Below are 12,814 nucleotides of genomic sequence, written 5' to 3'. Positions count from 1 at the left end.
ATATAGGTGGTGCAGGCCGATAGGAACAAGCACTATGGTGCTCAGGGGGGTGATGTGCGGTACTAGGAGCAAGCTCTGTGGGACTGGGAGTGGGCTTTGTTGGGCTGGGATAGGGTCAGCCATGCTCAGTGTGGGCAGAGTGAGATTGCAGCTGTGCTTTAATAGCCACTATGATGGTGTCGTTTTCGTGTATATCCTGTCTGAGTCCTGACAGCTCTCGTTTCAATTCCTGTTGCAGCTCTACTAGCTCCTGTTTTGCACTGTCCCTGCACTGTGCAAGCTCCTTTCTCAGTTCTTCTCCCATCTCCAGCAGGCTGTCTGTGTCTCAGCTCCTGCACTGTCACCTTCAGTGTTTGGTCTGGCTCCGCTGGTCTCTGCGGGGTTTGGTTCTGCCCCTGCTCCTTCAGTCCTACTATGTCCATCTCTAACAGGGAGAGGCTGTCTCTGATCTTGGCTACAGTGGTGCTGAGGTGTGGGCTCAGGGTAGGGGCAGTGTGGGCTGAGGGGGCCGTGTCCTCTACCCTATGGGTGAGGGAGGGCTCTGATGCATCCTCTGCCCTGTGTGTGGGTGGGAGGGGCAAACTGTGACCCGTAGTTCTGTTACTCTCACATTGCTCTTTGAGGAAAAGGAAGACTTCATCAAACTGTTTTAGTGCTGGCTCACATCCTTGTACCATGACAATACTTTTCTGATACAAGTTGACTGTCAAAAATCTATTTTAGTAACTTCCAAAGTCCTTAAATATGTAGATCTGTTTACCCTTACAGATCCCATGCTTTGTAATGTGTTTGTGGTGTGAGCAAATGTCTGAATGCCACACATCTGTGTTTTCAGTGTTTTCCCTTTAAGTGCACTACAGTCTTTAAACACTGTGTGGATGTTCCCTCTGTGTTTTCAGCTTGTACTGCTGCCTGCTGTTCTCAGAGAGGAAACTCAAATGCTCAGGCTGCTGCTACTCTAGCCATTTCTATACACTGTAACAAATTATTAAAAAATGCCAACAGCCTAACCAATGGGGGATGGGCTTGACCAACTGTCACTTTTTCCAGGTTAGCAGCTTAGCTAACTAGCTAAAATCTTTAGCTGGTCGTTTTTTATAACTTAGCTAGCTAGCTAAAATCTTTAACTGGTATTTTTTTGTAGTTTAACTGTAGCTTTCTTCTAGAAAGACAGTATTAAATGTTGATTGACAGTGTTCACCTGTAGCAGGTGTTTCCTTACCCCAAATGTGGAGAACACAGATCTGTCTACTGAGTTAATTAATTTGATCCCACCAGCCCCCCGTTGGAATCCCTGTCTTTACACTTTTCTCCTGTTGAGGTCTTTAGTTGTCCCTGTTATTCTTCCTTTCTTTATCATTTCCTGCTCCCTTCTGGTCTGGTGTTTGTCCTTTCTACTGAGATAGCCTGGTAAATCTGCTATGCTATGCTCTGCTCTGCTATGCTGTCTTTAATATGTTGTAATATTTTAGCTGAATGTAATACTTTTAGAAATCAAATTCTGTTTAGAATTAAGATATATGATTTCAACCATTTTCTAAGGTCTATCTTTAAATTATAAAACGTAAAATATTTCATGAGCTCATCTAATTCATGACTGCTCACTGTCTTTCTCCCTCTCTCTGTCTCCATATCCCTTTCAGTCTCTCTCCCTATCTGTCTCTTCCTATCTGTCTCTCTTGCTCTTTCTTCTTCTGTTTAGCATTCCCAAGACTTTATATTATCCAATTAGTTGGTTTTATTGCACTAGGTACATCTCCACTGCCCCACTGACATGGTGACTCTGTTAGGCTCGTGTGTGTGTGTGTGTGTGTGTGTGTGTGTGTGTGTGTGTGTGTGTGTGTGTGTGTGTGTGTGTGTGTGTGTGTGTGTGTGTACACACACACAGACACTGCCTGGCCCAAGCCTTCCACAGTGTCCATCCCCAATGAGCGCAGTGGGGTTGGGGTTTGGGGATCTCAAACATTCTGCCCACTGTCAGTTAGGTGATATTGGTTAAACACTCCTATTTGTTTGCTCTTTTGTGATGATGGGCAGTGCTAGCTGTTGACCCCTCTCCTCCCACTGTATAACTGCCTCACCTGTCAAGGGTGCTGTAAAAATACAGGTAAGCCTTGAGAACTGTTTCTATGTCTGTCAGGGCCATTGTTGTGCCCTCGCTGGTGGTGACAGAGGTTAAAAGTCTCATACTAATAAAACCAGGTGATCTATTGAAACAGCTTCTAAAAGCTTTTGCTCGAGCAAGCCACATCTTTTGACCTCCATAATAGACTAGGGCTTCAGCGAAGTGTGTTCTTCTCAGTACTCCCAACCTGGCAGACCCTAGACCTGCTTGATGTCTGCTGAACTTTGAGTATGTGTGAAGGACACACACACACATTCCAGCATTCTCTCTCTCTCTCTCTCACTCACACACACACACACACACACACACACACACACACACACACTGCAGTAGATTGTGTCATTGTGTGGCAGTAAGTAATAGTACAGAGTGTTCCCTTCCTGCTGTGTGCTAGATGCCTGTTCCCCTGCTTGCTGCCTGTGGTGTTCACTCAGGACACCCAGAGTATCCACATACCCACCCACACCCACAGACCCACAACAGAAAGCAAAATCCGCACCCAAGTTTCAGTTTGGTGTTATACGACAATAATATGGTGTTATACAGCAAAATGAAAGCTGCTAAACTAATACACTGCTGCATTTTCTACAGCACATGCACCTGGGGGACTCAGAGATTACTACTTGAGCTTGCTGGTTAAAAAATTGCTTGGCCAGGCTCACACACAGTGTAAAGTCAGGCATATTTAGAAGACATTGCAAGGTGAGCAAAATCTGATGGGATCAGTTGAAATGGTCAAACTCAATAACTAAATACTAAATGATGTTGCTTTATGTTATGCCCACCACAGAGGAATGAAACAGTGGAGATTTCATCATTTACACTAGTGAGCTGTCAAATGTGTTATGGTCCTAATTTGGAGAAGTGCTGTGTGAACTGGAAAGTGACACAGCAATGGGCTGTATTATTTGTCGCTTTCTCACTGAGCTTAAATCAGTTTTAATTGCCACCATATTTTATGAAATAAAAGATACAAGCTGCTGTTTTATATCCCTGAATGGTTTCCTGAGCACCTGAAATAAGGAGGCTGTTAAAGAAAGATTATGATGTACATGCATTTGTGGAGCTGTAAGGACAACAAGATGGATCAGCCTTTTTTCTTCACTGTCAAATGATTCATAAATAAATCCTGTCTGAGCCATGTTTCTCCCTGGGAATGACCAGAGTCCCCTGATTCATTCTTTGAAGTGGGTCTATAGAGATCCCCAGAATTATCGCTAACACAGCTGGTAGGTATTTCATAGCCTTGTCCTTTACATTAGTGCTGAAATGAATAGCATGCAATATCAAATTTTAGATCTAAAAATATCAAACCTTCTGAATGCCAATCAACATTTTATTGATGGATTTGTTTATTAAGCATTTCAGCATAAGAAATATATGGATATATGTGATCAGAACATTATTGTGGTCCATTTTCTCATAGACAGTAATGCCACCAGAGTCACTGATGACTGTGGCATCAGCAGGGTTTGAACCAGTGAGCTCTTGATGATGGGCAGAACCCACTTTCACGCTGAGCTCCCGATTGGAATTTTTTTAATTGCAAAGAGAAGGTCATTGCACCCATTCATTATTAGGGTTAATTGGTATTCTTCTGTGAATGCTACTACAGTAGGTAATGTCCGTCCTGAGACGGTATGCTTTCACCCCTCTGTGTGATTTAAGCCAATGTGTATGTCTGCTTTTATCTTTGTGTGTGCAAGCAAACATTGTTAAACCTCTGGGAATCTATCTCAGCACACTTTCCCCTCTCATCAAGACATACTGACAGCTGAGGCAGTACTGGAGAGATATTTCTGAACCATAAAGATATGCTATCTCTCCGAGCATAGGGAGACATTAGCCAGTAAAGCGCTGCGATCAGAGCATCGGGCTGCGGCTCCTGTCGATTATAGAGGGAGTGCGGCTATGTTTGTCTCCAGGGATTACCAATCTACCAAGAGACAGTATCTGATTGTCTCCATGAAAACTACATTGTTACATTTGCCCCATTTATTAGATACATTTAAAGTGACTGTGTCTGATAACCCTACAGTGTTGTATGTATTTGTGGGCTGTCAGTGTTTTCAGGAAGATTTATTCTTAAATTATAAATGGTGCTGCATTCACATTTGAGGCCATGACTGTGTGGTGGTCAATAATAGTTGTAGTGCTTGTTGTATTCCCAATGTTCATTTATATACATATATTTATATATTTTTTAGATATATATTTTATACAAAAATATTCTTCTGCTTTTATCATCACATCCATCTGGATTACAAAAAAATATTTGATATTTTGTGCTGTCGTTTTATTTCAAGACTGACCCTCAAAATGAATTCAGTTAAAGTGATATTGGGTTTTATGTAAAAAGTATTCTATGACAGAAATGAATAATGCTATTTGCTTATATATTCACCACCTATGCTGTGCAAACTCCAGGTTTACTTCAGATGAATCTGAAGAAAAGTTCTGAAAACTAAGATCAAATCGCATTCTAAGAAAATTAGAGCTAACGCTTTAAACATGCACAAGATAGGAAAAGCATATGAAATAATGAATATTCCAGTAAACACTGTTGGAGTGTTGTGAGGAAATGGATGCATCATACCACCCAGGCGCTGCCTAGGCTAGGCCGTCCCTCAAAATTCAGCATCAGAGCAAGAGGTAGACTTCTGATAGAACCCACAGAGGGGCCAGCAGTCACTTTGAAAGAGCTCCAGAGTTCAGTGGCTGAGACTCGAGTGACACTGCACCAGTAATCTCTGCATACAAATGTCCTTTAAGGGAGGATGGCTAGAGAGAAGCCATTACTGGAAAAAAAAAAACGTCAAAGCCTGCCTGCAATTTGCCCGAAAGCCTCAGAATGAGCCAGCAAAACATTCTGTGGTCAGATGAGAACAAAGTGGAGACGTACAGAGCCATGGCACGAGCTTAATACTACCCATTAGCAAACACCATCCCAACAGTGAAGTAAGGAGATGGTGGTGTCACGTTGTGGAGATGCTTGTTTTTAGTGGGTACTGAGCATCATGTTAGAACTGAAGGGTGGATGGATGGTGCAAAATACAGGGAAATACTGCAAGACAACCTGCTTCGGTCATCTAAAAGGCTAGGGAGAGACTTCACCTTTCAGAAAGCACAAGGCCAAAGCAACACAGGAGTGGTTGAACTTCCAAAATGTGAATGCTCTATAAGTCAAAGTTCAGATCTAAATCCAGCTGAGAATCTGTGACACTATTTGAAAATTGCAGTCCACAAACCAACTTGAACAACCTGGAGCAAATTTGCCAGGAAGAATGGGTAACAATTACTCCTAAACAGTTCCTCTTAAACTCACCCCAAATGACTTATTGCTGGTATTGCAGTTTAAGGTGGTTCTACGCAGTATTATTTTGAAGATGTTGAATACTTATTCAAGCTGCATAAGAGAGAGAAAGGAAGGATGGATGGATGGATGGATGGATGGATGGATGGATGGATATTTCACACCTTGCTTCAACAACTGATGTAAGACCTCTGTCTGAAACATTCTGTTTCTCTGGAAGCCATGCATACATCAGTGCACCGTATTTCAATTTTGACTACCTTTACAAACCTTGACTACCTTTACTACAATACACACACACACACACACACACACACACACAGACACACACACACACACACACACACACACAGACACACACACACACACTAATAATCAGGTGCAATGGCACCCTTTGTCAGTAAAGTACATGCTAGGGTGCAAATGATTCCTGGTGCTTGAGGACCTGTTTGTGTGTGTGCCTCCCTCTGCTGCAGTAACCAGGCCGTGCGCATGCTGGAGTGCAGGGAGAAGCCTACACCGGACATGTTTGGGGAGCTGCTCCGCAATGCCAGCACCATGGGAGACCTGCGCAACTGCCCAGTGAGCATGCACGCACATGCACACGCACTCCATCAAACACCCATTCATGCCCATCCACGCGCATACACTCCAACACACCCCCATACATACCCCTACACCTCCATATACACACATACACTCCAGCATATGCCCATACACACGCATACATTCCAACACACACCCAAACATATACATACACTCCAACACATGCCCATCCACTCCCATACATGCCCTCACGCTCCAACACATATATTATGAATCATTTTTTACCCATATTATACTTCACTGGGGAAAAGCAGGGTCTGTTTTTGCTGGTGTCCAGTCTTTGGCTTTGGAAAACAACAATACTGCAAACCTCTCCTCTTCATACATACTGTATGTCTGCACTGCGCTCCACTTCCCTGCTCATTTCATATAGATGCAGCATGAAATAAAATAGCCTGTCTCTGTGGTCCACAATATTTCCACCACTTGAGCAGTTGACACACACTATGGGATTCGCTATAGATCAGTCTTTCAGGTTAATTGTGCTTTCAGTGATGATTCCTCACATAAATGCTTGACTCGATATCCTGAATTGATCCTCTAAACTGCCTGAACTGAAGGCAGCGTAAGGGGAATTCTGACGTTCTGTACGGCTGCAGTTGCAGTGGGGAGCTCAGCCTAGGCTCCAGGCTGAAGCCTGTGGGTTCTTGGCACTCTGCATGACAGGCTCAGCAACTTGGACTGTCAGCTAATGGAATACTGGGTGTTTCTCTCAGTGCTACAGCTTATTAGGCAGTCACTGGCTGTTCTGTGTGTGTGAGAAGCAAGAGAGATGGGAGAGAAAGAGTGAAAGGGGGAGAGAGAGAGTGAGAGATGGGAGAGGGGGGTGATGCTCTGTGGCTGAGTTCTGAGGACTGCACTCTTTGTCTAATCCCTTCCGGCCCAGGTCTGGTGCCAGCCCAGTGCCATCCTGCTGGCCTTCTCTCTCTCCACTGCACAAAAGCAGTGCTGGGGTGGGAAGAGGTCAGGTTGGCAGCAGCACCGCTCGCAGGGTTTTCTCCTCCTGTTTCCGCATTGTCAGTGCCAAGCCGCACGGCAGTGGGCGATGACTCAAAAAAAGCTGCTAGAACATTGGGTGCTGAACATAAGGCCTCGCTGGACCATTCCGCCACTCTTAAAGACTCCCTTTCTCCCGTTCTCTCTCCGTCTCTTGTTCATTCAAGCACACACTCTCACACACTTATACACACTCGCACACAAACTCAGACTGAGCTGACGTATGTGTTCTCTCTGTGTCTTTTTCTTGTGTACACACACACACACACACACACACACACACACATACATGTGCGCACACACACTCACAGAGAGGCGCCTCTGTCTGTCTGTATTTGGCAGAGTAACTGCGGTGAGATGTTGCGCATTCGCCGGGTCCTGATGAACTCTCCTGAGATCATCAGCATTGGCCTGGTGTGGGATTCGGACCACTCGGATCTTGCCGAAGACGTCATCCACAGCCTGGGCACCTGCCTGCGTCTGGGGGATGTAAGACCCCCCCCCACACACACACACACACACACACACACTCCTCTCTTCTCCCTGATTATGTTCGCCCCATAACCATAGAACTGTACAAGCCTTATTTCACCTTGCACATATGTAAACCCCATGTATTCTTTCCTGCAGTAGGCATTCCCACTGCAGAGGTGAATTCTGCATTTGGAGCAGATTTCATAAATGATCTGAAAGGCAGGAGCAAGTTTCATGTATGTTCTGACCTTGCTTACAAGATTAAATTGTAAACATGTAGCTTCACTCCAGTGATTAATATGGATATATAGCTGAGTTAAATGTATTCATTAAAGTGTCACTGTGATTGTGTAACTCAGGGCACCCCCCCCTCCATAAAGATAAGTCAGTTTGCCCTTCCCCCATGATTTAGTCATTGAGGATAGGGTGGGCGGCTCCGTACATCTGAATGGTGAGCTGTCCACTTGCATCATAGACTTCAAAGCAGATCCTCTCTCACTTGTCCCACCCCAGCTGTTCTACAGAGTGACAGATGACCGGGCCAAGCAATCAGAGCTCTACCTGGTGGGCATGGTGTGTTACTACGGCAAGCACTACTCCACCTTCTTCTTCCAGACCAAGATACGCAAGTGGATGTACTTTGATGACGCACATGTGAAAGAGGTAATGGCAGGGAGTGCAGGTTAAAGAGTGTTCACTTATAGTATTTATATTTCTGCTCTCTAAAGATGATTGGTGTGTGTGTGTGTGTGTATTTGGTGGGTGGGTGCTGGACTCTGTTAGATTGGGCCCAAGTGGAAGGACGTCGTGTCACGCTGTATAAAGGGCCACTACCAGCCGCTGCTGTTGCTGTACGCTGACCCCAGAGGGACGCCTGTGGCATCGCAGGATGTGCCCGCAACTCAGCTAGACCTGCACCACTGCAGCAGAGCTGGTTATGACAGTGAAGACTCTGGTATGAGAGAGAGAGCGAGAGAGAGAGAGAGAGAGGGAAACAAGGGGAGAAAGGAGGAGAAAGAGGAATTGAGACCAGGAAAAAAAAAAAGCTTGCTGTCTCAATGTCATTGTGTCCATGACTGAATGTCCTTGTCATTATTTTGTCTTCAGGGAGGGAGCCATCTATCTCCAGTGACACACGCACAGACTCTTCCACAGACAGTTACAGTTATAAGCACTCACGCTCACACCATGACTCCATGGCTTCCCACTTCTCATCCGAGTCTCAGGGAACCGTGGTGTGCAACCAGGACAGCAGTGGCTCTCAGAACAGCGTGGACTCTGCAGGTATGGCTAGGAGACGTGTACATGGTGCACACACATGCACACAGATGCACACAAATGCACACATCCACACACACGCACACAAAAAGGACTGTGTATGAATCTTTGCCATACTGTTGGGAAATCCACAATTCCGCTCTTAATATGTTGGTGTCCTGTGTCTTAGGTGAGGTCCTGAAAGAGCAGCCCCCCGCTCTATCCACTCCACGGCCCCCCTCCACAGGCCGTTCACAGGATTATAAGGAGGTGGGCATAGTGACCCACCGCCGGCCCCTCTCCTCCTCCTCTAGCTCTGGCGTGGGGGGCTCCGAAGTGGGCGCGTGTGCCAGGGACTGGGAGGATGAGAGCACCAGCAGTGAATCCAAGTCCAGCTCCAGCGGGGGGCGCTACCGGCCATCCTGGAAACCTAGACGAGAAATCCTAAACATCGACAGCATCTTCAGCCAGGAGAGGCCCGGGCAACGGGACGGCTACGCTTCGCTGGGCGCGTCCCCGTTGCCCAAGGATAGCATGCCCCTGGGGGCCAAAGAGACTGTCACGGAGGCAGGAACTGAGACCCCAGGGGCTTCCGTGGTGCAGGCAGGAAATGTGATGGATGGGGCAGGGGGCATGTATAACCCGCTGGCCAGGCGTCTTTCAGCTCCGCCCCCTCTGAGAGGAGCAGAGCAGCAACCAAGGCTGATCCAGCGGATGGAGAGTGGATATGAGAGCAGTGAGAGGAACAGTAACAGCCCTGTCAGCATGGACATGCTTCTCAGTGAAAACCCCAGCACCACTGTCCCCAGGTACCGCAGAGCTGCCCTTTACGCTAAACTCGAAGCTCTCTACTTATTGAACCTAACCACTACATATTAAGAGAATAAAGAAAGCCGCCGTATGGAGCGGCCTCCTGTGCATGGCATTGGGGGTGATTATGCAGAATTCAGAGCATTTTGCAGAAATTCAGGTTCCTATTCCTACTTCCAATGAGGTGCTGTTTAAGCACTGTAATTCACATTCCTAATCTTCATGAATAAATGGAAAAGTTCATAGATAATTATCACAGATTCTGGATCTGGATGCATTTCACAACTCTAAGCTGCTAGGATCTCTCTCTTCTGGCATCTAATCTGAAGTGTCAAAATTACAAAGACCTATTTATATTGCACTTTTTATTTTAAGTGTAAAATATTAAAGTGCTTAAAGAGAAGAGATTAAACAAACTTGAAAATGAGGTATTTACTGCTATACAGTGTTCTGATCATGATTTCATGAGATTCAAACATGAAATGAACTCAGAACTGCAGAAGGGTGCAGTCAGGCATTCCCATGCACTGCCAATGTCATCGTGCGGTGCTTCCTGTGTATTCTCACCCTCAGGGAGGCCAGCAGTAAGAAGCCCCTGACTTCGGGGCCATCCTGGCGCACGGTGCCCAAATCCAAGAGCACCAGTGCCATGCTCCAAGACGTGGGGTCCCCTGCATGGCAACACTGTACCGCCGGCCCGAGTGAGCACAGTTGTAGGCAGCACACACTTCTGCTACCAGCCCACAGATCTGGAACATGCATTTATTTGTGTGTGTGTGTGTGTGTGTGTGTGTGTCCCCAGGAGAGGGCCGCAGTGAACTGGACGAGCTGCAGGAGGAGGTGGCACGCAGGGCCAGGCAGCAGGAGCTGCAGAGGAGGAAGGAGAAGGAGAGGGAGGTGGCCATGGGCTTCAACCCCAGACCCAGCAAGTTCATGGACCTGGACGAGCTTCAGCACCAGGGTAAATACCACACAGCAGGGACATGAGGGAGAGGCCGGGGCTGGTAAAGAGTCATCCGGTCAGACTGACGAGTCAGGCCTGGGCCCAAGATTCAGTGGGATTTGGAATGGAGCAGAAATGGGGACAGCTGGGAGAGATAAAGTGTGGTTGAATGTGTCCACAGCGTTTGTATGCTAGCGCGCGTGTGTTTGCTCTTGATGTTTTTCCCTTTCCCTCTGTGGCGTTATAGTAACTGGGTTAGGCTGTCTTTAGCGCTCTCAGGAGGTACAGTGCAGAGAGAGAGAGAGAGAGAGGGGGAGAGAGAGAGAGAGAGAGAGAGAGAGAGAGAGAGAGAGAGAGAGAGAGAGAGAGAGAGAGAGAGAGAGAAGCACAGGGAGAGATTACCTCCTGCACACCTGAATAGACTCATGTTCCAGAATCAACCCAAACATGATGTGTCATTGATTACTGATGTAACACTTGAGCTTGCCCAAATGCTCTTCTGTGTCCTCTGCATGTGTGCCCCGTAGGCCCGATTTAATCCAAAACACAACCACATCATCAGAAGCAATTCTATAAATACAACAGTAGGATGGTTCTCAGTAGAGTTGCCCTACAAATATGAGTATCACCGTGTCAGACACATGCATCTTCAAACACATCTACAAACTTACACACAAATCAGTGTTTTTCTCAGCAGGAGTGCATGCAGTCTTGAGTGCTTGAGTGCATCTGTATTGGCGATAACCTTTGCATACGCCCGTGTTCGTGTCCGCATAAGTCATAGTGCTCATCCTGGTGAGGTTTATGTGTGTACTGGGAGCATGCCAGCCTGCCATGGGCATTGAGTGTGTGTACGTAAGTGTATGTGTGTGTTTTCAGTGGCCTGGCCTCGCTGTGTTAATTGCAGGCAAGGGGGGCAGTTTTGAGCGCTGTCTGGCTGAGGCAGACGCTCTGTTAGAGCAGTCTTGGCGCCTGGAGCAGGTGGGGGACCCGGCCGCCGCCCTGGCGCTCTCCTGCCATGCTGTGTGTAAGTAATGCTGGTTCCACCCCAGCCCCCTGCCCACCCCCTGGGCCTGGTGCAGGCTCCACCCACCACTCCACCCCCCCAGCCATCCACACTTCCACCCCTACCCGACCCAGAGCTGTCTGCTTGCGCTTGTCTGGGAGCTTCTGTGTAACCCATCCTGGTCCTCTATGTGTCTGTGATGTCCTTGTGTGCTCGTTTTCCACCCGAGTGTGCTGCATGCTCTGTCCGCGCTGGGCAGGCTTACCCGCGTGTCTTCAGCCGGCTCAGCCGCGGTGAAATCGTGCTGCCGCAAGTAGCAAGCCGGGTCAATGGGGAGAGACGGACAGGAAGCAGCAGACAGACAGAAGCTGCTTTATGCGCCAGTGGTTTTTAGACCATCTTCGGTGTCTCTCCACTGTGGATGAAAATTGGACTGGCCCCTTCACTTTGGAAGTGCTACCCATCAATGTCTAGAATCAAAATCTGTCTCTATTTCATGTCAGGATTTTCAGACACCTAAATCCCGGCTGATGCAGCTGGATGGTAGTTACCATGGGAGGACAGGGCTCCTGTCTGGAGTAGCTAAGGAGTGGAGGGACGGCTGAGGGTTTCCTAAAGCTGTATGTGATGTCCACATTAACATGGCCACATGTCTTTATCAGGAATGGCCATTTTTGATCCTGGTTCCAAGGTTTTGCCCAAAGCACAAGCATCCTGGCTTGAATGATTAATGAGGTAAGGACAATTTCAGCCAGGCAAAACTCTCTACCAAGCTATTTATACCAAGCCCCTCTCACAAACTGCTATCCAGGTCAGCAAACCCTCCATGTCTCTCCCTTTTCTGCCCTGCACTGTGCGTGTATGACTGTGAGTTTGTATGTGTGTGCATGTATGGATGTCTGTGGGTGTGGTTGAGGGTTTGTGTGTGTGTGTGTGTGTGTGTGTGTGTGTGTGTGTGTGTGTGTGTGTGTGTGCGCGTGTGTGTGTGGACGGAGTTAGGGTAGGGGGGCATGTTTGTAATAGAGGGAAAGAAAAAGCTAGGTTCTGTAAATAATTCTTCTCTAAGACGAATCAGTCTAGTGTTAGACCAGTCCGACACTTATCAGTCCAAAGCATCGTGGAGGTTCACCCACATACTTTGAAGCACCTAAACACTGCGACACTGTCTCAGAAGTCATGATTTCACTGTGGTGGAAAACGGTATCTGCTTCTCTTGCATAGATGGCCCAGATTAATCTGACCGCTGCTGTGACCTTGTAATCCATCATTGATGTTCTCTCTGTA

At 47.0% G+C, this 12,814-nt stretch overlaps 1 protein-coding gene across 20 annotated transcripts in view; it reads left to right on the top strand.

The window, feature by feature from the left end:
* The window catches only part of usp54b (ubiquitin specific peptidase 54b), a 68,349-nt gene that overhangs the window by 48,652 nt on the left and 6,883 nt on the right, over positions 1 to 12,814 (top strand). For 14 of the 20 annotated variants that reach the window (XM_081698207.1, XM_081698204.1, XM_081698202.1 and 11 more), the window contains 9 exons: positions 5,912 to 6,020; positions 7,383 to 7,529; positions 8,028 to 8,177; positions 8,298 to 8,469; positions 8,622 to 8,798; positions 8,962 to 9,580; positions 10,155 to 10,282; positions 10,384 to 10,542; positions 11,432 to 11,551. In XM_081698207.1, the coding sequence (XP_081554333.1) occupies positions 5,912 to 6,020; positions 7,383 to 7,529; positions 8,028 to 8,177; positions 8,298 to 8,469; positions 8,622 to 8,798; positions 8,962 to 9,580; positions 10,155 to 10,282; positions 10,384 to 10,542; positions 11,432 to 11,551 (1,781 nt within the window). The remainder of the gene's footprint in view (positions 1 to 5,911; positions 6,021 to 7,382; positions 7,530 to 8,027; positions 8,178 to 8,297; positions 8,470 to 8,621; positions 8,799 to 8,961; positions 9,581 to 10,154; positions 10,283 to 10,383; positions 10,543 to 11,431; positions 11,552 to 12,814) is intronic. The other 6 variants (XM_081698211.1, XM_035533884.2, XM_081698215.1 and 3 more) reach the window with 3 other exon arrangements.

This window comes from Electrophorus electricus, chromosome 15, assembly GCF_041902795.1.
Source record: "Electrophorus electricus isolate QZ-2024a chromosome 15, ASM4190279v1, whole genome shotgun sequence".
Lineage (NCBI taxonomy): Eukaryota > Metazoa > Chordata > Actinopteri > Gymnotiformes > Gymnotidae > Electrophorus > Electrophorus electricus.
This window is presented reverse-complemented; position numbering and strand designations above follow the sequence as displayed.